We start from the raw sequence: 27,381 nt of genomic DNA, 5'->3' as shown, positions 1-27,381 counted from the left end.
CAGCATAATGTTTGCACTGTTTTGGCGGCAAAAGATACGGTTACGCAAGAATACAGCGCGACGTGGTGGGTAAAAGATAATCTTAGGAGATGATCCCAAAAGTATTTGAATTCGCAGCTGAGATGAAGAGATAACTCATGCACACAACAAACCAGAAGGCGATAACTCTATCACGGAAATGAAAATGATACCTGAAAAAAAAAATGGACAGAGTGCTTTGGAAGCAATGAGGCAGGCTAATGGTAATGACACTGCGATTCGCTTCTCTTATTCTTATCAGAAATGGAGAATGTCTTAAAGGAGGTCCTTTTATGAAGGAAGTAAAACTAATAATATGTTGAATCTCGCTGATTCGCCGCATATCCGAATTGTGGTCGTTTAAAAAAAGGCAATTGCGTGTTTACAAAGTCGAACATGGCTCTGTCAAGGTTCTTGAAAGAAAGGACACGAGACTGCAACCCCGTTCCATCTTCACACGTAACGCAAAAACTAAAAAAAACTCAGTGAGCCGCCCTTAAGCGCGTTCACACTTGCCCAAAAATCCGACGAGCGAAGCGGATTCGCTAGCCGCAAAATCAAGGACCTGTTCTCACTTGTTCACGCGCGGGCGAGGCGGATCCGCCGCGCCGCTGCTGTTTCTCGCTTTTCCGCACCGCTTCGCTGCTAGCGGCTTACACAGATATAGTGAGAAAAGGGCATAAATTTACGCTGTCTACGTACCATAAGCTTATGCATACTTACGTACGTTAAACGCCGGCGCATTCTAATTTTTAGTTCAGCGAATGCTAGACTGAAAAAGGCAGCAACAACGAGAATTCAATCCGAAGCGAGGGGTCCGGCTTCGAAGGGCGCCGCCATGTTCGTCGCCTCGCGGCGGAAATCAGTTCAGCCCGATCGCCCTCGCCACGCCGCTTTCCGCCCCGCTCGGCGTCAAAAGCAGCCGATTCCGCTTCGCTCGCCAAATTTTTGGGCAAATGTGAACGGGCCTTTAGACACCTTAGGAATCCGTCAAAAGAAGTCATGGTTTAGGCAAGCACTTACTTCTCAGTAAACGTTTAGAGCTACACAGCCTCCTGAAGTAAACTCACAGAAACTATCGGTTTCTGTGATAGGGACTAGTGCCAGAGGCAATTGGTTTCACTCACGACAAGTTCTTGGTAAGCATGAATAAAAAAATGGCTGAGGCTTAGCTAAGGTTAAGCCTAGTCGGATGCGAAGCATATTGATGGCTAGGCTTGGTAAAGTTCCTCGCTTTGTTCTTCAGTTCTTGTAGAACGTTGTCGCCGAGCAGCACATTGAGCACGCCGCTTAGCCAGACGTTCATCCCGCTCTTCATCGGTCTCTGTGGCAGGCTGAAGCTTTCGCTTCTCGTTCAAATCAGCCCTGCTTCTAGGCGGCATCCCAACACCTGGCCACCTCGTAAGTGCCCGGAGAGCGAGGCAAGCTCAGCTTTATACCGCTGCTGTAGCGTCACGTGGTCAGCTGCAGCGCCTCTGATGTGGAGCCTCCACCGCCGCGGCCGACCGCGCGAGCCGACAGCCCATCTCTCCTCTGCTGTGACGTCATGTTGTCCCGTGGTCAGCCGCCGCGCCTCTGATGTGGTGCCTCCACCGCCGCGGCCGACCGCGCGAGCCGGCAGCCCATCTCTCCTCTGCTGTGACGTCATGTTGTCACGTGGTGTCACGTGGTCGCGCTAAACGTCACGTGGTCACGTGGTCAATGGTAGCTCCACCGCCGCGCTCGACGGGCTGTAGTGTAGCTCTAGTAATATGCTTCGCATAAAAATTGTAGGATGGTTAAGATTCGCGGTGGCTCAGCGTTAGGGCGCTCGGCTACTGAGCCGGAGTTTCTGGGTTCGAACCCGGGGGCGGCGGCCGTGTTTTGAAGGAGGTGAAAGGCAGAGGCGCCCATGTGCCGTGTGATGTCAATGCACGTTAACGATTCCTAGGTGGTCGAAATTGTTGTTGTCGTTAACCTCGTGCAATGGCGCATGCCCACACAGGAGGATCGGCTGAGAATTTTTCTGCACAGAGAGTTTTCCAGATGAATTTTTCCATGGCCAAAAAAATAAATGATTGCTGGGGAAGAGAGGAGTAAACAGAAAGCAAAAACACCGAAATAAAACGGGAAATGCATAACGCGTGCAGGAGATGGCCGGTGTGTGATTTGTAGCAGAGGTAGTAAGAAAATAATATTAACAAGGCGATATAAAGATAATAATCATAAGAAATAAAAATTTGTTAGCAAGGTAACTGATTAGATTCGAGTGATTGAAGGGCGGTAAAAAGACTTGTGGCTGTATCCAAGTATAGTGGTGCCAAACGACAACATGATCGGGCTGAACAAACTCGGGCCATATGATATTGGAATGGCTTCTCTAAAAACCATCCTCTCCTCATAGAGAAGCGGCAATAAAACAACTACAAACATTCTGGTTCACCACTGAATGCGCAAGCGGGAGAAAGCGGCAAACCAGACCTGTGCAAATAAAAATTTAAGAGTGGGATCCGGCAGCGCAGCCTAGTTAAAGCTGCCGTGAATTGCGTGATTTCCTGCTCCACGAATACCTGAGGTGCAGGAAATCATCAGATCTTAAAATATATCCAGGTGTCATGCATAGCAAAAGACTTCTCCGACACCTCGCTGCTGTGATGTATGCTAGTCGGGAGAATCTGTAGTACGGGGCCATTGAGGGACGCCGTTGCCAGGCTGTCAGCAACTTCACTGATCGTCACACTGCTATGACCTGGTACCCATATCATATGTACGAGGCTCAACTGTGGAGGGTGTAATGATAGGAAGGTGTTTAGGATTGAAGAATCCTTAGCCGAAGCAAGGGACGAGCACAAAGAAACAGTGTGTGTAATGACAACCACTGCAGAGAAAAATGGGTCTAGTTTGCAAAGAGCGAGCACCACTGCCAGAAACTCCGCTTGGAAAATGGGGCTGAAATCCGGAAGGCGCACAGAAAAAGACCAATCTTGAAGCGGGCAATATATTCCCACTCACCCCTTTCCATCACATTGGGAGGCGTGAGTAGCAATCGTTATGCTAGAAGGTAAGCTTTGTAAATGTTCTTCTAATAATCCATTTAAAATGCGGGGTGGGGGGGGGGGGTAAATGCTTACCATTTTTAGAGTAAATGTCATCATAGACAATTTTCATGGAATATCCACTGGTTTGTGTGGGAAGTACATAAGACAGAAGTAGGTTTAAAGGTTCAAGTAAGTTTTTTACAAGTACTATCTGCGTGTTATGAAGGCCTGTGGGGCCCGAAGAAGGATGTCGACTGGCGAAAAAGAACGGACAAGGAGCGAAGGAAACTTGATTCATATATCCTGAGATACGTCTGAACAGTGAGAAATTTAAATATAGATTATAAAGGCCGAATTCGGGCTTCAAGGTAAAGCAGGTTGTTAGCTACAACTCTGGGAAGCCCAAGGCCGAAACGAAGCGCCTCCCGCTCTAGGTTTCACACATTACTTCGTGCTTAGCAGTGCTAAACCGCCAACCATTTTTTGCTCTTTTTTTCCCCCGAAGCGCTAGCTTTCTACGCCATTCAATTCTTGGCCGATCCCCCAGACTGCACGTGCGGGATTCGGTTATTTGAAAAGAAAAGCAACTCTTGCAAGCGCAGCCTGTGAGAAGAAAACGAAGACGGTGTGAAGTGTCCATGACGCTTTTGCGATGCAGAATCCCCCACCTCAAATTGTACTTATGCAGATGCGGGTTCGCTACGACAAACCTTTGTAACACATGCGGAGAAGTTGAAACAACTGACCATTATCTCCTCTCTTGCCGGCGGTTCGCATTTCAGAGCTCTTTCGAGGTTAGGACTTCCTTTGTCTCTACGCGTTCTGCTCTCGTTTGGTGCGAGCGCCACGGGATTCTCGTGAAGCACTATTTGCGGCTGCCTTCATGATTACATTATTGCAACTGGTCGCTTACCTTGTTAAATCCATATAAAATTCCAGTGAATGTCCAAAAAGCGTATTTTGATTTATTTATTCCTGATGTATCAAATTTGTTTATTAATTAAAGATTTTTAACAATTCATACATATTTTCTAATTTCAAACATTATACTATTTTACTCAGCTTTTTTTCCCCGCACGTATACCCCCTTGGCATTCACCACAGTATCTTGGCCAATCCCCCCGCGGGGGTATGTGCGATTTTCATGAGGAGAAGAAGAAGAAGAAAAAGAAGAATGCAAGCCATGGAGCTGGAGATCGGGGTTGGGGACAAGTCCCAGTCTCCGGCGGCCTCTGCCAAGTCGTATGTGGATGCATTCATTTCGAGAGGGCCAAGATTATGGTACGTGACGACCTCTGACTGTCTACCGTGTGCTGGGCTTTGCGCGCCACTAGTTAGGAGGAATGCAACCGGCTTGTGCTCGGTGCTAGCGCAACCTTTCGTTAATGCTATATTGGCCGAATATTTTTAAGGGCGAGAAGGATGTTGCTGGTGCTCAGCGCGGTTTCAGCGTTGCTCCTTCAGCGCCTTGTGATCATCACAGGACAGAAAACTGGGCCGCCTGCCTTTCCTTCAGTTGCATTTGGAACAGTGTTATGACATCGAGCTGAGCAAACACAAATACCGTCTGATGGCCGTACTGTTATCCGTGTGTGGCAGGCTCTGAGAGATGCTGCTGATTCCTGTGGTTACTACACGCTTAACTACGCCGTCTGGACGCCTCTGCAGCTTTCAGATTTCTTAGTGACATATAGTGAAGTTGCGTTAGACGGCCAGCCAGAGTAGAAAGTCGCGGTATCTTTAATCGCAGCCTCGCAAAATTTCTTCGCGCTGTCTTCATGAGCTTCCGTGCCCTCCTTCAACATATGGCCGGCAACGAGACGACACTCGGAAGTGAAGCATCCCCATTGTCGCCAGCGACTGAAGATATGAGAATATTCGCCATCTAAAACATACTTTGCATCGAAATGACATTCTTCCGGGCTAGTTTGTGGAATCTCATGTGAGAAGGATAGCGTGAACGTTGTGACGAGGGAGACGCATAGCACATACCTGATAAGTTCTTGGCAATGTAAACAGGTAGCATTCTTTCCTTTCATTGGCTTGCTTTAGAATCGTTAGGTTAGCAATTATATTCGAGTGTACAGTTTCTCGCAGGTTCTTCCTCACGCTGGCTGGAGGCTGGCGTGGAAGATTGTTGCACAGGTATTGCACCCGTGGTGCATTCGTCAGGGACAGATATCTTGCAGCAGACAGAACCGGTCTTGCGGAAGAAAGAACTGATGGCGTTTACAGACAACTTGTTTACATTGCGCACTTTTAAAATAGTTTCTATAAGCAAAAGCTTCTGGCGCTACTATTCCAAGAGCCCGATTGCTGGCGTTGTCGATGCAGAAAAAAACCTGCTCAAATGGCGGTGTCGGCCTCTGTGGGTGATCTGCCCGTTTCGGGGTGAGTAAGCGTAAAAAATATACGGGTGAGGCACTGCTTCCTTCTTGCGCACCTGAACTCGTGGCCTCTTATAGGCCGATTCACACGACGGCCCGTTCTTCCGCGGCCCGCGCATTACGTATTCAGGCATCACCACATTGAGAGGCGCGCTGTCGGCCCGCGGGCTGGTCAGGCAAGGAAGCACAGGTGTCTCTCCCCTCGTGGGATTTAGCGGCGGCCCGCGAAGATGCGTGCACTAGCTCTGGCAACTGGGCTAGCAAGACGGCCCAGGCCATCGAGGAATTGGACAAAGGGCCGCACCCACTCTGCAGGACCTCCTCTGCAGTTCAATTAAGTTTTTCTTTCATTCAATCGTACAGTCACGGGTCGGGAGGAAAAACCGATTCGACCAGCCTTGCCAAACACTTTAAAATAATCGGGCAACTGTGGTACACCCAGCGCGTCGTCTGCTCCTTTGGCCCGGCCGTCGGGTCCGCTTGACGTCATGGGATCGCAGGCCCCGCGTGGTGCGGGGGCCGCGGGCGAACGGATCGTCGTGTGAATCGGCCTTAACCGGCCAGCTTACGTTGAAGCTTGCAATGCGATTTCTTTGAGGCAGCTGTATACGTTCCCTGCGAAGTGTCTGTTATGGCGTGGAGGCAGAAGAGCGACGTGTGAGCAAAGTAGGCAAGAAGCAAGACGTGACAAGGAAAGAAAAACCAGCTACTCGCAGTGGGCTAAGGCAGCGCGCGCTCGTCTCGCCTTTCTCCGAAATCGTTGCCATCACTCGGTGCGCGGCGGCACCTGCCATGGAAGCACCTGTCATTGCAGGGCAGCGGCGCATCGCTTGACCGCTGTACGGGACCTTTAACGGCGTCGCCGTTGTCAGCGAAAAATCACGAGCGTGACTGTGGCAGGTGGTGCCCAGAGGGCAACCTTGGAGGCCAGTGGGCAATTAGAGGATATGACTTTACATGACTTTACGGCGTTAAATCACAACCTACTCACCGGATAGTGAGCAAAGTGCCCACCCTGGCAGGGTGCAGTTAAATGAAGGATTGGTCGCTCGGGAAGAGCAACCTGTGCCCAAAATACCAACCGCTGTGAGCACTTGCCATCGCACGGCAGTTGCGCATCGCTTAACCTCAGCAGCCTGTGCCACGAGAGGTATGAGGACTACCAGGGATCTATTAATATGAAGTACAGAGTGACCTTCTGCCTATATGGGAATTAACTTATTACGCTATCCCGTCATACCATAAGGCCCCGCCGCGGTGGCACAGTGGTTACGGCGCTCGGCTGCTGGCCAGAAATACGCGGGTTCGATCCCGGTCGCGGCGGCTGAATTTCGATGGAGGCGAGATTATAGAGGCCCGTGTACTGCGCGATGTCGGCGCACGTTATACAATCCCAGGTGTTCGAAACTTTCGGAGCCCTTCACTACGGCGTCCCTCGTAGCCTGAGTCGCATTAGGACGTTAAACCCCAATAAACCAACCACCCAACCATACCATAACGCGGAGCTGATGTGTCCGTTCCAATTTTTTCGCGGCACCAGGATTACACCCCTAAGGAAGCAGAAATGGACCGTGTGTTTTAAACATGGCTTTTAAAGGCGGTCGTTTGCACGCGTGCCTCTCGCAGTGGACGAGAAAAATAGTTTGAAAGACCTTGACAGTTGGAACGAGTTCTTTCATTCCTCAATTTTGCTGTAATTATAAAGCCAGCACAGCAAGGAAATATTTGTTCAAAATTTACCTTTTTCTTACAATAACTACTCCTATTTACAGCCCTTCCAATGGCTGTGGCTCCGATAGAAGTAGTACGTTTTTGTTAAACCCCACAAACCAAACCTTTTTTTTCTTCGTTTCGTTTTCATATTTTGTATCCTTCTATGCAAAACTTTTTACCCTGTGTTGCCAACTCCTACTTGAATCGAGCGCTATCTCAACATATTGAAATAACAAACAACGTTTCGCTTATGAAACGCGTCCACTTTACCGATTATAATATCAGCGCTCACAATTATCCTTCTCTCTGTTTATACATGATTTCCCAAACCGTCGGTGGTGTTTAAAAGTACGATGTTGAAGGTCGTGATCATCTGGTTGTCCTGCACTCTTCCACAGGCTCCTGCCAGTGTTTGATCTCTGAAAACGCGATCAGAGTTTATAACACTGTTTCTTGTTCTGACACGGCGCTCCCTGTTGGCATTCAATTTCCTTCGCACAGGTTGCTCTTAATAGGAATGTTCGCCGGTGCATTATTTCTCGCCATCACTTGCCTGATCCCGAAGACGCTTTACGGCCTATCACAAACGAAGCAACGAGAGCTTCCGAGGAGCTTCTACGACGCTGATAGTGCCCTCCCATACGATTACGACGTGGTTCCAAATATACTTCATCTTGTGAGGTAAGCATGTCCGCTGAGCGTATTTTCTTCTGAGAAATATTTCGCTGGGAATTCTACGGAGACGTATAGGATGTATGACACTTTAAAGGTTTCATTTCACCAAAGATCTAGAAAATTGTCTTGCGAAAGCTGTAAGCTCAGCCAGTCTGATAACAGATTAGTAAATCTGCCTCTGCTTGCTGCAGCCTACGCGGCATGCATGATTTTCGCAAATATTTGCTTGACGCTCATGCTAAGAAACCTCTCCGAAATCATTGATTTATTAGCGGGCTCCCTCAAAGCGTGCGACGCGACTCGAATTATGTGCGCCTGGATGATATTTTCTAAAATGTCACGCCCCACCACTGCGTTCGCGGTCTCCTCGATTAGTGTGTATGCGTTTTGCGTGATTTTCAGCTGCTTCTCCTGTACAACTTGCGGTCACTTAAGCTCTGAATCCAGCAGTGAAATCTCCGTTTCATTTATTCCTCAACTAACTTCATCGCAACATCCATCCCATAACTCTGCAAACTGTTTGCCGTGAGCATTTAGAGCGAGTAAAGAAGTTGCCCCTAATTTCCCCGAAAACAAACGGTCACGTCAGGTTCCTTTCATCTAGCATGCACAATCCACGGCAGCGTAATACTTCGGGCCATTGAAAAAGATTAAAACTTCATAGCACCCATCTATACTCCACAGACAGGATAGAACTAGCAGAGCTATCGAAGTTAATAAATAAGCGCAAGGTAGCCGACATAAGAAAGTTTAACATGGAGAAAATCGAGCATGCTCTAAGGAATGGAGGTAGCCTAAAATCAGTGAGGAGAAAACTGGGCATAGGTAAAAACCAGATGTATGCGCTAAAAGACAAACAGGGCAATGTCATCAGCAATATGGATAAGATAGTTGAATTAGCCGAAGAATTTTACACAAATCTATACAGTAGCGAATGTAATCATCAAGTTACTGAGGGAGCCAGTCGAGCACAGCAATGGGACATCCTGCCAGTAACGAAGGAGGAAGTAAAGAAAGCCTTAGGAGCAATGCAAAGAGGGAAAGCAGCTGGTGAGGATCAGGTAACAGTAGATTTGTTGAAGGACGGAGGAGAGATTGTGCTACAAAAACTAGCCACCCTGTATACGCAATGCCTTGTGACCTCGAGAGTACCAGAAGCTTGGAAGAACGCTAACATTATCTTAATTCATAAGAAAGGAGACGTCAAGGACTTGAAGAATTACAGACCAATCAGCTTATTGTCCGTTGCCTACAAGGTATTTACTAAGGTAATCGCTAATAGAGTCAGGACAACCTTGGACTTTAGTCAACCAAATGATCAGGCAGGCTTTCGTAAAGGATACTCGACAATAGACCACATTCACACTATCAATCAGGTGATAGAGAAATGCGCAGAATATAACCAACCCTTATATATAGCCTTCATTGATTACGAGAAAGCATTTGACTCAGTGGAAACCTCAGCTGTCATGCAGGCATTGCGGAATCAGGGTGTGGAAGAGTGTTATGTGGAAATATTGGAAGATATTTATAACGATTGCACAGCTACTATAGTTCTCCATAAAGTCAGCAATAAAATTCCAATACGGAAAGGTGTCAGGCAGGGAGACACGATCTCGCCAATGCTCTTCACTGCCTGCTTACAGGAGGTATTCCGGGGATTGGAATGGGAACAGTTAGGGATAAGAGTTAATGGAGAATACCTGAGTAATTTGCGATTCGCTGATGACATTGCCTTGCTAAGCCACTCAGGACAAGAACTGCAAAGCATGATCAACCAGTTAGACAGGCAGAGCAGAACGGTGGGGCTAAGAATTAACATGCAGAAAACCAAAGTAATGTTCAACAGCCTAGCAAGGGAACAGCAGTTCGCAATTGGTAGTGAGGTGCTGGAAGTAGTAAGAGAATATGTCTACTTAGGGCAGGTAGTGACCGCAGATCCGGATCATGAGAGGGAAATAACTAGAAGAATAAGAATGGGGTGGAGCGCATATGGCAGGTTCTCTCAGATCATGAATGGTAGCTTACCAATATCCCTGAAGAGAAAAGTATACAACAGCTGTATCCTACCGGTACTCACCTATGGGGCAGAAACGTGGAGGCTAACAAAGAGGGTTCAGCTTAAGTTAAGAACAACGCAGCGAGCTATGGAAAGGAAAATGATAGGTGTAACGTTAAGAGATCGGAAGAGGGCGGAATGGGTGAGGAAACAAACGCGGGTTAATGACATCTTAGTTGAAATCAAGAAGAAGAAATGGGCTTGGGCAGGGCATGTAATGCGAAGGCAAGATAACCGCTGGTCCTTAAGGGTAACGGAGTGGATTCCAAGAGAAAGCAAACGTAGCAGGGGACGGCAGAAAGTTAGGTGGGCGGATGAGATTAAGAAGTTTGCGGGGATACAGTGGCGGCAACTGACAAAGGACAGGGTTAATTGGAGAGACATGGGAGAGGCCTTTGCCCTGCAGTGGGTGTAGTCAGGCTGATGATGATGATGATGATGATAGTGCCTTTAGTGCCTTTTAAGATACCTCTTTGCGCTTGCGGGGATGTTCGTTCACAAAGTACCTTTGTTTTGAACAATCAATAGAAATGGCTTCTTTTAACTCTTGACTGTTTTGTCTCTCAGAGCACCTGCTAAAATGCTTGTCGCGGTAAACCTTTCTAGCTCTGACTTCGGACAGAAATGGCAGTAATTTGTTATTTTGGTTTAACTCTGAGTCTGGGTGGGACATTTTCCTGATTCGGTCAGTATTAATCGAAATCCTCATCGTATGGGACGATGTCGATTAAAAAAAGACGTTTCCACGACAGCTCCACTGCAATCTCTGGTCTGCGGCGGATTGTAGACAATAGACCAATGGAGCAAGCGGAAAGAACAGCGCTCTAAAAACCTTAGGGGAAGATAGATAGCGCGACCTAGTACAGCTTTTGCGAACGCGTTTTAAGCATGAAATGCTTTTAGCTCCCGTTGTCGGCAGTGTGGTGACGTCATGTTGAGACCGAGAGCCCACATCCGGGCACTGAAACGAGAGCATCCGGGCACCGTACGAGATTTAACGAGACTCTCTGAGAGGGCCGCGCTTCCGCGCCGTCACCAAGGATGGCGCTGCGGTCCCACACTCACGCATGTAAAAGACCGGCCGCTGGGCCTTCAGGTCATGAGGGTTTCCCCTTTGGCAGGCAGATGTATACACGCTCGCGGAGTATTCGAACGCGCTGCAGATACATTCTTGTCAGGCCTGCGTCTCGTCGTGTCCGCGTACGCTTCTGCATCGTCCTGCATTTCATTGCCGCCAGCAATGGAGCCTGATGAAAGGAGAGATAGGAAGTGTCTTGCTGAAAGCGATCGCTTTGCGAGTGATACGCCACCGCCGAAGACTGCTCGCCCCTGCCGACAACGCCAAGATTATGCGGCCGCTCCCGAAAGCTACAAGGCCGCCACGGTTCGTGGCTGCCTACGTAAGCCCGCACTGTTGCAGGCGATCGCTTCGACGCAACAAGAAGAGTGTGGTGTGTTGAACACTAGACCCATTTCAGGATTTTGACTAGTACCATCTGCAACCAATGTGTTATGCCCGTAAGCATTTCATGCTTACTCTACTCTCGGTTACGGGAGAGGCAGAGATTTTTTTTTCTCTTTGATCCATCTTGTTCGCGTATGATCCTGATTTTGAACGTAGTACGTGGGAGTTCTACGAACGTAATGTGTGTCACTGAAGCCGAAACTAAAAAACAATATTCTGCGCTTTCTTTTTTCCATTTTTGCTTTCACATCTTGAAAAAAAAAGACGAGAAACGAAAACAACACTAACCACTTTTTTTTTTTTTAAGACTGAATAAAACGGGCAACGAAGCAGCTGCGCATTTTTCATGCATTGTGTTTTTCAAGACTTCCAGAGCAACCTGTGACCAGAATAATTACTGTGAAAAATAAATTCAACACCGAAGGCTGACAAAGGGAGTTCAGCTTATGTTAAGGACAACGCAGCGAGCAATGGAAAGAAAAATGATTGGTGTAACGTTACGAGATCGGAAGCAGGAGGAGTGGGTGAGGGAACAAACGCGGGTTAATGACATCCTTGTCGAAATCAAGAGGAAGAAGTGTGCTTGGGCGGGGCATGTCATGTGAAGGCAAGATAACCGCTCGTCTTTAAAGGGATACTGAAGCAATATCTTGAAATTGAACAAAAACGCTGAGAATAGATTCTCAGAATGTCATTACACGGAAATCTAGTCGTCAGTGCACATATTTTTCAGCGGATGGTGAGGGAGCGCCAAGCCCTCCCGGCTGGCGCGAGGTGAAGAGCGTGACGTCATGGCACCCTCCCGCGGCGAGAGATATGTCGGCGCCCTTCGATGCATGAAACCTCGCTTCGTACTGGTTTCGTCGTTGTTACTGGCTTCTTCAACGCGTTCAATGACCATAAATGGGCCAACGGTTTTTCGCTTCGTCTCCTGTCACTCATAAGAAAACTTACGAGTAATAAATTTCCTTTATTTTTTATTTAGAGTGACAATTCTGCCCCTCTTAGCCTAAGAGAGGCATCGGTTTGTTGACAACAATGGTTCTCTTCTTGACCACCAGATGGCGCCTCTAGACTAAACATCGTCGGGCTTCTGTTTTAAACGTTAGAATGTTAGAAATGGCGTAAGGTCCGGAAAAAATAGCTGCATTTAGCTTACGTAAGCGTGCATACGGTTATGGTATGTAGACAGCATCGATTAACATCTTGACATATTGGGGAATGCCGTGAGCAGACGACGAGCGGCCGACGCGATGGCAATCGGGCTTCTGCGGGAACGGTGGGCGCGCGGGTGTATTGACGTCAGTCGCAGCTTCCACAGGTAGCCGCAAGATGCAACGATACGGCAATAAATCGCGAAAAAAAAACTTGTTATCCGCCTTTTTTAGCAAAATGCTTGTCGCATTTATCAATTTTAGCAGTCAAGCTCTTTTTGAGCTTTTCTTTTACATGTAAACACATGTTAAAAGAACAGCTCGAAAAGTTAGGTAGGTGGATGAGATTAAGAAATTTGCGGGAATACGGTGGCCGCAACTGGCGAAGGACAGGGTTAATTGCAGAAACATGGGAGAGGTCTTTGCCCTGCAGTGGGCGTAGTCAGGCTGATGATGATGATGATGCTCACATATATTCTATGCTATAAGTAGGCAGTAATCGCGGCGTTCGCACTGTTTTGAACGCAGGCGCCGACAGCCCGAGCTGACGTTCATGGACGTGGTCTTCCTCCGTTCCATGTACCTGAACCACCGGCCTAGCGCCATCATGGTGCACTGTGACCCGTGCGGTTTCACAGGGCGTTTCGTTAACTTGACCGAAGGCATCAACATTACCTTCAAACCCTACAAATTTCCAACACACATCTTTGGAGTAGAACTTAAAGTAAGTAACAAATTTCAGTCTCCGACCAGCTCAGCTCGTGAAGGAAGCTGAGAAATCATATCGAACCTCTTCCACCGTTATGTCAAATGGGACGATTTAAATATTTTACTTCTTGGAGAGACATTCTAAGCTTTGATGCGAAGCTCAAGCGGTATACACGCCGCAAAATGTAGGTTCGACCACAGCAGTATTTATTCCATGTTTGATATATCCCTACCCTATCTTTATTTTTAATTGTGCCTAATTTCTTCCTGTCTGTTTTCTGTGGTTTGTCGTTTTTTTTTTCATTAGTGCCTTATGCCTCATTGTGACACTATATCTCCAGTAAGGCTGTCAAATGCTTCTATGCGATGTTTTGAACCACGGTCGCAGAATGGGTTGTGGAACCAACCGCTGTGCTGTGGGCCCTCCGATTACGAATTTTTCTGATGCAGAATTAGAAAACTCACCTCTGTACATTACCTGTAGTGTGCGCTGAAGGAATATCCAAAAGATGCAGTCAGCTTGTGGATTTTTTTTTTAGACGGAGCGCATACGTCTGTAGTGGCATTATAGTGAGATGCTCTTTGGTGGGCGAGATGTCCTTGGTGGTTCTTCTAATGCATGCTTTCTACAACCGGCGGTTTTCTTCCTTCGATGGCGTTGCTGACGCGGTAATAAGCCTGATTTCTAGGCTACTAGAAATCAGGAACCCCTATCCCTCCTTCTCTTTTTATAGTCACCCCGGGCAATGACTTAGAGGTTAGAGTACTCGGCTGCTGAGCCGAGAGCAAGGCCGAGAGCGGCGGGCGTACTGCTCGACAACCGCCGAGCACGATTGCTCCTACGCCGCCGACGAGTCAGCTCAGTTCTTCATCGTACACCGATACGGATGGTGTCATGATATTTCTCGTTTCATATAACATACATTTCTTAGGGAGGAGGCTAGTTCACGACAGATTTTTGAACCGAGTGTCCCAGGGAAACACTCGGGCAATTGTGGATTCAGCCTTTGTGGAATCGGCGCTTGGAGTCGCGCCTTCGTTTCTTCTGGGGTGCGAGTACGAGTCGCTGCCAATTTTCGTCTCAATTTTCTTGTCTGTGACGTCAAAATGATGACACCGCGAGACGCTGACCGCGGAATAAACCAAATCGCAGCAAGGTTGCTGTGGCTAGTAGCAGGGCTCCACCCCGGAAGCATTTAGTTGCAGAATAAGGGACCGTGCGGTAACATGTTGCTGTAAACAAGCCGTTAATAAAATGAACAATGGTTTATTTTTCTAACAAACTATGTTTAAACTCAACAGCATGAAGCAGAACAAGAAGCGTCCTCAGTTTTATAATTAGGTTTGCTGTTCTGTCACTTTTCCTGCCGCGAGGGTACACTGACGCTTGAAAAGCACCGGCTAGGTGGCGTGAGCTGCCGCCCGATTCAAAGAATTCAGCCTTATCCATGCACCCACATATTCAGCCATGCCCGCCGCGGTGGCTCATGGTTACGGCGCTCGGCTGCTGACCCGAAAGACGCGGGCTCAATCCCGGCCGCAGCGGTTGAATTTCTTTGGAGGAGAAATTCTAGAGCCCGTGTACTGTGCGATGCCAGTGCACGTTAAAGAACTCCCGGTGGTCGAAATTTCCGGAGCCCTGCACTATGGTGTCTCTCATATCCTTAGTCGCTTTGGGACATTAAGCCCCATAAACCAACCAACCAACCAAGCAGTACCCAAGAAGACAGTGATTTTAGGGTACATGCGCAAATCAAGGCAAAAAGCAATAAAACCAGAAGGAACAGGGGAAGCGCGCAGGCGCATATTGAACCCACTTAAACAGAATGTAAGAAATCGTTGAGCTCACACATACAAAGAAGGGCCAGAGATGGGCGGTCCACACGTAGAAGATCGTTCATTTATTCTTTAAAGTTGTCAGTGTGGGCCTTTAATACTACGCAGCAAAAACTTGGTGCTAGTGGGGCCAGGCGGTGGTGCAGCATTTGCAACCATTCATTTTTCAAATGTGAGGTTTTGTTATCTGCCGTTTTCTAATATCATCGTTTTGTCATAACGCAGCAAAAGCACCACGTGACTGACTTTGCCCGGATGCAGATTCTGAGGCGGTACGGCGGCATCTACCTGGACTGGGACGTGTTTGTGGTCAAGTCTTTGCGGCGCTTCTTACGCTACGAGGCAACGGTAGCCTGCCCGCCTAACGGTTGGATGACCATCAATATCTTGTTCTTCCACAAGAACTCACGCTTCCTCAGGATCTACATTGAATCACAACGAGGGTGAGTAAGAGTCGCAGCGGTGCACTAGTCGTTTTAGCATCCGCCTCGCATGCGGGAGGAGGGGGGTTCGATCCCCGGGGCCGCTGGGCATCCACCGGCGATTCAATTAGTTCAAGGTTTTTTCGGCCTGGAGCTCGGCTTCTTTAGGATGAAATGATTGGGAAAGAGGTCCTTAGCTCCACCTTGAGTAGAAAAAACAACCTTGTGGCATGGCGCTCCTTGGCCACAGAGGCCCTTGCGCTATGAAAACTCATCATCATCATCATCATCATAATCATCATAGCGATTACCACCCGGTGCTGTGTGCCAAATAACCTATTATTTCATGCATAACATATGCGCAGTTTCCCCGCAGGGGCATCTGGTACGTGCAGATGTTGGTAAGTTGCGACACCACTGGTTCCTGAACATCCACAGGGACATCCCCTCCGGGGGATGATAGTGAACAGTGCGTCAGCACGGACATGAGCACCCACGCTTAGCCGCGCGTGCCTCAGTCGAGTCCAGGGAAAAGGGGATCCTGGTGGTTGAGCCGATGCTGAGCGTTTGGACCTTAAAAGCCCCTCGGCGGAGGCAACACACCACTTTGCAGTGGTGCGCAGCTGCAGCTTAATGTAGACGGCACCTCCGGTCGGACCCGACCGGGAAAAATCGACATTCGCCTTTTCCTGTCCTCCTCTCCATCTTTTGCTTTCCTATCTTCTTTCTCACGGCTCTCCTGTCTCCTAATCACTTCGTGGATTTTCGTTCTTTCCTGGCGGCGAGGGTTAACGTTGTGTGGCCTACTACATTGTATTGCGTCATATTCTCTTATAGTACACGCTTGCCCTCTCTTAGAGTACGCCGTTTTACCTTAAAGGAACGTTGTTCTTTTCTTGCTTCGAATTACATGCCCATTTCCTCTTTTTGATTTGGACTGCTATGTAGTTAACTCGCGTTTGTTGCCAGACCGATTATTCTCTGTTCCTGCCTCTTGACGCCACGACTACCATTTTAACGCGATGGCCCTAAAGGGCCCGCTCACTAGAAAACTTGATGTTGGCGTGGTGAGCGAGAAATGGCGAGCATTACTATGGCAGATGATGCCCAGAGAGCAGTCTAGGAGGCAGGTGGGCCACTTAGGTCACGTGACCTTGCGGTGTTATCACAACCTGCCCACCGAATAGTTAGCAAGCTGTTCAACGTGGCAAATGACATCTAAATTAATTACTGGTTGCTTGGGAAGGTCAATCAGGGTCGCTCAAAGCCCACTGGTGAGAGCTACTGCCATCGGGAAGTGCTGCATCGCTGAACCGATGCACTACTGCGCCAGGAGGGGTAAGAGGGCTTCCTGGGATCTATGAATATAAAGCGGAGGAGGATATTCTGCATATACAGCAATTAACCCATTTCGCTATCGCGTCATACCCTTAAGGAGGAGCCTAAGTGTCTCCTTCAATTTCCCCGTCCAGTATTAGCTTGATGCGATGTCCTCGATTTAAACTGAACGCTTTTCATCAGCCTTTGCGTCACTGCTCTCATTGGTTAAACGCTGGTTATATATACCTTTTACATACTTTACTCATCCCGGCTATTGGTTAACTGTAATCCCTCTCTTGTGAGTTGTTGCCAGCTGCTAACCAGCCCATTCTTATTCTTGTAGTTACTTCGTTCTCGCGTGCCTGTTCTGCGGTCACTTTCTGCCCTAACTATTGATGCATCTCTTACCGCAACACTACTTCTCTGCCTGCAGTAAACGGTTGTTTCCTTCCGACAGTGTTGAACATTACTTTCTATTTCTTCATTTTAATTTTGTTTCCCCTTTTTTCAACTTCGTTTGTCTGGATGTTCGGTCATGGTTTGGAATTCAGCGCCTGGGTTACTTAGCAATTTAATTTCCTCAGCAGAATAGAGACTTGAAAAGTATTCTTCATTAAATTTTATCTCCAATCATTCCCTGTTGAATTCTCTGAGTACCTTCCTTAAAAACGCGCTGAACAGTACTGGAGCGATTGTTTCTTTACCTGATTTCCTCATTTGTATTATATAGCTTCCCTTAGATGGGTTGGGGTGATGGGGTGCTAGAGACACTTTTCAGTACATTTACATATGCATTTTTATTATCCCGAATACCCATTACCTGCATGACTGCTGCGACTTCGACTGAGTCAAATGTTTTGTCGTAATGCATGAAGGCTATACGGAGAGGGTGTTTATACACTTCTCATCTCTCTACCCCTGATTAATGCTATGAATATTGTACTGGTACTGGTCGATAAAAATCGCTTGAGTAGGAGGGGAGGCGCTTTGCAGACAGGTTTTCATGGAATCTCTGGCGAAGGCGAGTGTCATCCTTTCATCGAAGAATGCGCTCGCTGACGCGCGTGCGTCTGTGGACGTCAGCGGCAAGCCAAGGCTGCCTTAACAGAAGGCACTTCCCCAGAAGGGATGCCGGGTGCACTACTAAAGCTGCAGGACGGGAAGCGCGATTAGACGAGCCAATCGCTTTTCCAGAATTCGCTTTGTGCGTCATACGGTGCAGCTAAGGTTGATGACTTTCTGAGAATTTGTGCTTTTGGGGTTGGACACAGGAAGAAGCCAAGGCGAGCTGATTGAATGTTCCCCGGATGTGAGAGGGAATCGTGAGGGTATAAAACTAAGCCCGGGAGCCCAATCTATCGGTCTGGGCTAGGTTTAGATCCTCTGCATCTTCGGCCATGCCGAGGAGGGGTGATTTTCCTGCTAGCCAGATCCACCTCGCATTTTATTGGACCCAGCTTGCAGTAAATTTGTTTTCCTTGTAACTGTGTTGTATACAAAGCTTTAGTTACGTTTGCCAATATTCCTCCTCTTGCTACGAGTCTTCATTTAAGAAAACCTTCGCTGACGGCGCACCTCAGCTGCAAAGGAAAGAAGCACGCAGAGACATCACTAATATAGACAGTAGTCGAATATTCTTTCCGGAACCCATTTTGTCGTTTGGTTGACAGAAGTCTGAGGTTAACTAAATCCGAAGAGCGACTACCTTTCTAAAGGCCTATAGTTTTTCAAGTGTTTGACATACCGCTTCTCATACCATGTCCAAAATTCTTGGGCAAATTATTGAAAAGGGGAAAATTGTAAGACACTGTTATAGAAATATCTAAGGTAAGGGTCTATTGTTTTTATGTGGAGCGAAATCTTTCTTTTAAAGTGACTCCATAGATAGAATCGAAAAGTTAAGACTGCTATAGAAGACCAATGGGGAATTCTTTTGACGGTAGCAAAAACATTAATAGGAAAAAGATACAGGACTTTCACCGGGTGATCGACGGATAGGTTTGAGAAGATGACAGGGTTCTTCCAAGATTCGAGTACTGTCAAGGTCGTTAGCTACTGCGTACATGGAGCTTCATGTTCGTCAAGAAAACTCTTATCACCGTCGATAAAGAAATCTGCAGTTGCCTGATGCTCAGCCACGGATTTCCTCGATTGAATTGCATCTAAGGCTTACCTCACGTTCTCTTTTTTAGCTACGGGCTTTCCGATCCGTCTACACCACTGAATGCATCTTTATCGCTCGGGTTCCTTAGGCTACTGAGGAGATTTAGGCTAACTTCTGCGACTATATTTAGTCTTATCTATATTGATAATGATACTGCCCTCCTTGTCCGCTGAGCGCGATTACATTTGTAGTTCAGACAAGATATTTTATTAGAAGTTTATGACTCTGTATTTAGATGGACCCTTACCAGGAAACATGAGTCAGGCTAGCGATGTGCTGTAGTTGGAAGTGCACAGGTAAATTATTTCCTTTTTTTATCACAGGCGCTCTTCGCCTTTCTTGCCTGACTCCTGATCTGATTTCATGCGATGACCATCTCCGTTCTGACCAGTTTCACATAACGTCATTCTTTAGAGCCTGATTTTTTGAAAATTAGCTTAATTGCTTGAACCGTTACCCTCAATCTGCAAAATATTACGCAATTCTTCCTCCTCAGGTAATTGTAGAAACACAACTGCTAAGAAAAATTGAATGAGCCAAGAATTTTTCTCTGGTCTAGCCACATATGTTTTCATAGTCTGTAGCAATAAGAGAAAGTAAATTCAGGAGTTCTTGCGCTTCTCACCACCAATAGCGCGCTTTGATGGTGGACTGATGTCACTGCGCTCGAGATCAGTACACATAGCGCTCTGGTACAATGCCCGAAGTTTGAGGTTCCATGCCGCAAACAGCTGCTGACTTTTTATGAAGTGGATATTCGTCTACTCAGACTTGAATGCGTATCAAGGAAATTCGGGGAAGGGGGTAAACAAATTCGCAGCCCTCCTCTTTAGCAAGCCTTTTACCAGCCCTTCATCTTTCCAAATACGATGTTAATTATTCAAAACGGAGTATTTAGTAATTAGCAGCAACCATGGGCAGCCATGCGGCCAAAAAAGCTATGCACGCCGCAGCGGTGGTTCAGTTGTTATGGCGCTCGGCTGCTGACCCGAAAGACGCGAGTTCGATTTGCGCCACGGCGGTCGAATGTCGATGGAGGCGAAATTCTAGACGCCCGTGTACTCTGCGATGTGAGTGCACGTTAAAGAACCCCTGGTGGTCGAAATTTCCGGAGCCCTTCACTACGGCGCCCCTCATAGCCTGAGTCGCTTTGGGACGTTAAACCCCCATAAACCAAACCAAACAAAACAAAAAGCTATGCAGGTGCCTCAGTACCTTTGCAGTTGAATAAAAATTCTCCCCCTTCGGGGACCAACCTCTTTCCTCAATCTTTCCTCAGCTAATGAAACTGCTGTGCAAACTGTGCAGCTTTTGAAGGCTTGGAGGTTTATTTGCCACAGAGACTGTTTACAATCAGAATGAAGAAATTATGGGACCCCAAAAAATTGTTAAAAGTCCCTGAATATGTAGAGTTAAAAAATATGCAATGGCGACACCGGAGAGGACGTGACATTGACAATCATAAAGAAATTGCTGCTATAAAAAGAACACTATAATTCAAGAGAAGATTTATACTCTTATGCGATTAACAACAGGCAAAAGGCACACTATTTAAATTTTTGAACATACCCAAGACTAACGATTTGGCTACATTTAATATCGCTTCCTTAATTTATAAATTGCATCACCACACGTTAACTATACTGACTCCCTCTCTCAGTTCTTCCGTTCGAGCTGAGGCATCATCCTCATGTCATCGCTATCTGTTACCAAAAATAAAACCTGATTATGGTCGTTACACCTTCAAATTTACAGATATTGTGCAATGGTACCTTCAACAGCAAAAGCCAAAACTACCTTCCATTCCTTCAAGAAACATATAAAGCAGTAGCTCCTTAGCAAGACATACCTACATGTTATGGGTAGCACATAGCTGTTGCAAAATAACAGCAACTTATCACGTCTTGCTAAGGAGCTACTGCTTTATATGTTTCTTGAAGGAATGGAAGGTAGTTTTGGCTTTTGCTGTTTAAGGTACCATTGCACAATATCTGTAAATTTGAAGGTGTAACGACCATAATCAGGTTTTATTTTTGGTAACAGATAGCGATGACATGAGGATGATGCCTCAGCTCGAACGGAAGAACTGAGAGAGGGAGTCAGTATAGTTAACGTGTGGTGATGCAATTTATAAATTAAGGAAGCGATATTAAATGTAGCCAAATCGTTAGTCTTGGGTATGTTCAAAAATTTAAATAGTGTGTCACTGAAACTGTATGAAGTGCTTGTTGTTTAATTTATGCCGTAGGATTTGTCAATGCTAATGGGTAAATAGTTCCTTATAACGTATTTACTCCACATTTGGGGATTCCCTTGAAGATTGGACTGACAAAGATACTTATTGCAGGTAACTACTACCTACTGCATACGTGCTCGATCAGTGTTGGCGCATTTTCACTCGTCTGCCAAAAGTTCCGCCTCTTTTTTAAAGCAAAAGTGCACAGATGCGTAAAGGAGGCAGTGGCAGGGTTACTGCTATTCCAGCATTGCCAAATGGAATAGAGTAACAGAAATGAAAAGGCGTTGGACGATTGTTTAGGTAATTACTTTGGGTAACACAAGACGACCAGAAGGAGGGTAGACGGGACAAGACTTGGCTTGCGGTCACCTTGTGTTAGGATATTACGACAGAAAGATGTCCGTAAACTAGGTCAGCAATAAATCTTACTCACGTCACACATGTTCGCGTTTAGTGTGACTTCGGGGTTAGGTGGAGCAGGCAGTGGCCTTAACTTCAGGTTCTAGCCTCTGTCTCACCTGATTACTCTGCCCAAACGTTGAACGGTGCCTGCGCTGTGACGACGCCGGTGTTGTATGCTCCGCGCGGCCAACGTGTATCTTATTTGCAGGTTTAACGACTCCAGGTGGAATTATAACACATGCGAAGTCCCCACAAGGTTGCTGGTCCTCAAGCGGAAGCATCTGGTGAATTGCATGCGCTACAACCTGGAGTCCAACCTCGACATGCTCGGCGTTGTGTTCGAACCGCATGCGTACCCTAACTGGCGGGATGCTTTTGCAATCCATCCCTACATCAACTATCGGGGAGAGTCTCTCCATGACGCTCTGCAAAACAAAGCCTTCAGCGAAAGAAACGTCAGGGACCTGGACAATGCGATGGGGCAGATGTCGCGATCGGTGCTTTTTGGTACCTCGGACTTCGTCGATCCGAACACGCCCGTGCTGAGTGTCGCCGAACTGGCCGCCAGAAAAGACAGGGGCGAAGACCTCACCAAGGTGAGGCCAGGAAATGCGAAGCCTTTTTACCGCTTGTACGGCCAATAAACATGTAAAGTGTGTGTGCTAGCAATTCCGTCGTCTGTGGAATTGGTCAAAAACGGGATGTTTTTTGACGCGCGCATCCGGGAACGCCATCGGTTGCCGCAACATGTGTGGCTGTGACACATTGCAACGCCTTAACTAGACTCGTCCTGGGAATCGTTAAAAGCAGGTTCATTGGTTGGTTAAAGCGTTTAATGCTTCCAAAACTAAGCTCATGTCTTTCACCAACAAGCCACGTATTCCTACCGCCTACTCTCTTGATAGCAATAGTGCAGAATTCACCAGAAATTACAAGTATCATGGCAATACCCTTGAATCCGACTTATCATGAAATCATCATATTAATCTAACTCTTTCTTCCGCCAATCATACTTTCGGACTTCTCAAACATAATTTAAAGGAGGCCGCAACACATGTAAAAAAACTGGCGTATACCACATTAATCCCTCCGAAACTCGAATATGCGTCTGCTATTTGGGATCCTAATCAGAATTATATGATCAGTAACATCGAAGCCCTGCAAAACCGTGTTGCACGATTCATCTTTTCTGATTATTCATGCTACACCAGCATTACCTCATTGAAGACTAAAGCCGAGTTAGAAAACAGCACTGCGGCGTCAAATTTTCTGTCTTATCACTTTTCCATAATCTTTACCACCATCCTTCCCTTCATGGTGAATTCTTTCAGCCACCGCCAGTTATCTTTCCACTTCGTGACCATCCTTACAAAGTGAAACACTTAAACTGCCAGTCATCCCATTGTGCTTATTCTTTTTTCCCGCGCACAATAATCGAATGGAACCCTTTACCAACAGCCATTGCCACAGAATGGGCAATAAATAAGTTCCAATACCTTACTTACTCATGCTTCAACAATCAAAAAGGTATTTTTTAGCGTACTTTCTTCCGCCTTGTCTTTTTGTTTTATATTTTTGATTTGTACTTCAGCGCACTTTGTCCGGTGTCGTCTTTTTTTTGCGGTGCTGTTATTTATTCCTCAAATTTTGCTGCTATGTGCATTGTTGCGACTCTTTTTGTGTATGCCTATTTTTCATTAAAATCTGTGATTTCTATTTTACTTTACTGCATTCTTTTAACCTTGAACCTGTGCTTTGTACTTATTCCCCCCCCCTCCCATTACCCTCAAATGAGGGCCTTTTGGGTATTTTGAGTAAATAAATAAACTATCTGCTCCACCGGCGAAGATGCGAGTTACATAGGCGGCTATGGGCAACGGTATCCTGCATTCGTTTCCCTTCGTATATGTGTTCACCCGATGCATAGCGCGATGTTCACGTTCTCCTCTCCCCCCCCTGCACACACACACACACACACACACACACACACACACACACACACACACACACACACACACACACACACACACACACACACACACACACACACACACACACACACACACACACACACACACACACACACACACACACACACACACACACACACACACACACACACACACACACACACACACACACACACACACACACACACACACACACACACACACACACACACACACACACACACACACACACACACACACACACACACACACACACACACACACACACACACACACACACACACACACACACACACACACACACACACACACACACACACACACACACACACACACACACACACACACACACACACACACACACACACACACACACACACACACACACACACACACACACACACACACACACACACACACACACACACACACACACACACACACACACACACACACACACACACACACACACACACACACACACACACACACACACACACACACACACACACACACACACACACACACACACACACACACACACACACACACACACACACACACACACACACACACACACACACACACACACACACACACACACACACACACACACACACACACACACACACACACACACACACACACACACACACACACACACACACACACACACACACACACACACGCGCGCGCGCGCGCGCGCGCCACCAGCTATTCTTGTAATGGGGCTAGTAAGGATTTTCGCCTTTGTGTCGCACAAATTTGATAGCTGTAGAAATGTCACCGATGACATCGAATCGATTGCAGACGCATGTTTTCAAAACTGCAAAACCAATGACGCTTGCTCTAACGATGGTGTTAAGCTGTCGCGTAATATTTCGGCAATGCCCGCGCTCTTCCGACGGTCGAAGTACTTTTGCCGCTCTGGCGACATTATCTGGGAAGTCAGCGGTGCCATCTACCGAGACGGGTGGTCCTACGGACGAGTCACGTGATATTTCTTGGGATGCGCGCGCGCGCTCTCATAGAGACAGCAGAGAGAGCAGGTCACCCCTGTAAGGACGGTCGCGCTGTCGGTGGACTTCCCAGACTGCAAATCCAGTGGCCTGATAGGAATTGCATTGGCTCTAAAGGTTGAAAATGGCGGCGCACAAGAGGTGGGGGAAGGGCATGGGCTTTGCGAAAACTAATACGTTTGGACTATACGGCTGTTATTTACATTGCGTTTTGAAGATACATTGTATTCATGGAAGCAGTAAAAAATATCAGGGAAATAGGGTCCTGAAATTTCATGCTTGGTATTTGAAAAATTTTGTTAAATTTGGTCACAAATACCATACTTAAAGCATGCTTCGAGCACATTTTAAATATGTGAAAAAAAATATGTATGGGGTTTAGTATCTTGTCAATGTAGGAAAAGTGTACTTTCGTAAATATGAAATTAATTCGTCCGAAGTGTAGTTCAATTCTAAGAAACGGGCGGTCCTTGTAAATATATTTGTGGCACATTTCAAGCTACTGTAGAACAATCTAGTGCTCGAAATTTTATTTCGGGAAATAGAATTTGCATGTTGGCAATATATTTAAAGTGGGCTTTTGTAAATACGAAATTAACTCGTCCAAAGTATACTACGATTTTAACATGTGGGCAGCCTGCGTCAAGATATTTGCAGCACAGTTTAAGCTGCCGTATAACAGTATAGTGCTCGAAATCGCGCTTCAGAAAATCGCATCTGCATGTTGGTAATCTATTTAATGTGTGCTTTCATAAATGTAAAATAATTCGTCCAACCTGTACTTCATTTCTAACAAATGGGCACTCCGCGTGTACAAGCTACAATCTAGTGCACGAAATCACGTTTCGGGCAACCATTTTTCTGTAGTCCTTTCGTTTATGGTAACTTCTAGCAAGAAGACAGTCACCAATTATTAACATTACATGTGGAGAACCTCATAGTATTATACGGGCGAGGGCGCCTTGGACGTGCCACCGAAAAGGACTCCGACTCGCAAGGCCGACCGGCTCTCATAGACGCCCATATATTTGTTGTTCTACGGTTCGACTCCTGATCGATGCAAAGTTACCATTAGCTCTTCGGAACCAGATCGCCTCCAGGTTGGAACGCGACCAGTCCAACACTTGTGCGACAATTTGGGGCCCACTGTCTTTGCGCCAAAAAACACCTCGCCAAGCAAGATAATGCGTCGTCTCTGGAGGTATATATAAGTCAAACCAAGTATTACGCTTGTTAGAGCACTTCCTGTTTGCTGACGCCACTTTCTGTCGGCATTTTCTTTTCGAGTTGAATCATTTGACACTGCAGTGTTGTCATAAACCTCTTGACTGATGCCACCCCTCGTTTTCTCAGGGATGGGCTCCTCATGCTTATCGCTTTGACCTGGTTCAGTCAGTTCTCCTGTGTACAACTATCATAAGCCTTTTCCGGTAAAGCGAACTAGTAGAACTTTTTTAAGCCGAAGAGAATATAAATTTTATGTATTGAATTTATATTTTAGTGTGTTTTAATGTAATCTCTTTATAGTATATTTTTGGTATATTTTTTCAAGTAATGTATTTAATGTAGAGTTTAGTATATTTTTAATGTATTATAAATCTACTAAGCCGGCAAAAATTGTATTTCTGACGTATTTGTAAGAATGTTCAAAATATTACTCCTAGCTACTTAAAAAGTAATCGTGTTGGAATTTAAGCATAAAGACAAAAAATATAAAATTAATACGAAATTAATACTATATGTTCGGAATGAATTTTTAGCACAGCTAAGGGGCGCGCTGTCATAACATACGGCTGAGAGAGCAGGTCGCCCATGCATGTAGGGACCAACGCGCTGTTGGTGTACATCCAAGACTGCAAATCCACTTGCGGGATAAGAATTACGCTGACTCTAAAAGTTGAAAAGGACTGCGCATAAGAGGAGAAGAGAGAGATCATGAGGAGCGTGAAGGAGTAGTAAATATCTGACTCTAGGTGGAAAATTTATCCGCAGTTTTGCGGAATGGCCAAAGAAGTCGAAAAGGGCCAAAAAGACTGACTAGATAGTGTGACACAGGCGTGTGCGGGTGGAACCTGCTCGCTCTCGGTGCCGTGTTGGATATGGGGCAAGGGTCTGAATGGAAACGGGGCTGGAGAAAGAGGAAGACTCCAGATGGGCTATTGGCACCCGCGAGAGTGTAAAGGAACATGAGCAAGCATGAGGTGGATGGTTGATCATCAAAGCACTTACCGTGTCTAAGAGGCTGAGAGAGCTCATGCACACCAGCGGCGTGCACACCAGCTGCGGGCTATGACGTCACTCTGCGCATGCACACAGCTGGCGGAGCTGTGGTGCCACGGCGGAGCGGTGGTGTTTCGGTATTAGAACACCCCCGAAATTCTCTGAGCGCTGCATTTTCCTCCCCACTCCGTCGCCCTCCCCGCTTCAGCCTTTTTTTTTTGCCAGTGCTATTCACACCGCATGCATATATTAAAATGCCCCCAAAAAATAAGAAGAGTGTCTGTTCGTTGACCAAAATAGTTTCTGTTCGAACAAGAAGGGGAAGTTATCGCAAAGAATAGCCTCCTCTTCGCCATCGCACGAAGTACGGCAGTTCGTTTAATTGTCGGCACAGCTTAAAGTACGGTTGAGGTGTCCACGGTTCCAAGAGGGCAGTTATGCGCCTTTTCTCTGGTTCAGGTTGGTTTGGTTTGTTAGGGTTTAACGTCCCAAAGCAACTTAGGCTATGAGGGACGCCGTACTGAAGGGCTCCGGAAATTTCGACCACCTGGGGTTCTTTAACGTGAAAGAACCCCAAGTGGCCGAAATTTCCG

General features: G+C 46.6%; 1 protein-coding gene across 1 annotated transcript; it reads left to right on the top strand.

The window, feature by feature from the left end:
- Nucleotides 1-4,127: 4,127 nt before the first annotated feature.
- LOC149365703 (uncharacterized) lies at nucleotides 4,128-22,250 on the top strand. Its single transcript, XM_089545329.1, has 5 exons — nucleotides 4,128-4,316; nucleotides 7,637-7,816; nucleotides 13,017-13,212; nucleotides 15,258-15,475; nucleotides 21,788-22,250. Exons 1-5 carry the CDS (start codon nucleotides 4,180-4,182, stop codon nucleotides 22,221-22,223), a joined length of 1,167 nt encoding a protein of 388 aa, XP_089401455.1. The 5' UTR covers nucleotides 4,128-4,179; the 3' UTR covers nucleotides 22,224-22,250.
- Nucleotides 22,251-27,381: the final 5,131 nt, after the last annotated feature.

The sequence above is a fragment of the Amblyomma mixtum genome, chromosome 1 (genome assembly GCF_055824585.1).
Source record: "Amblyomma mixtum isolate Tamu chromosome 1, ASM5582458v1, whole genome shotgun sequence".
NCBI lineage: Eukaryota > Metazoa > Arthropoda > Arachnida > Ixodida > Ixodidae > Amblyomma > Amblyomma mixtum.
The sequence above is the reverse complement of the archived record's forward strand: the minus strand, read 5'-3'. Positions and strand labels throughout refer to the sequence as shown.

Bases quoted from the DNA above. Each gene is read 5' to 3' on its own strand.
- LOC149365703 (XM_089545329.1), top strand. From the start codon at position 4,180: ATGAGGAGAAGAAGAAGAAGAAAAAGAAGAATGCAAGCCATGGAGCTG. The intron at 4,317-7,636 runs GTACGTGACGAC...TCCTTCGCACAG, and splicing joins TCGAGAGGGCCAAGATTATG to GTTGCTCTTAATAGGAATGT. The intron at 15,476-21,787 runs GTGAGTAAGAGT...TCTTATTTGCAG, and splicing joins TACATTGAATCACAACGAGG to GTTTAACGACTCCAGGTGGA.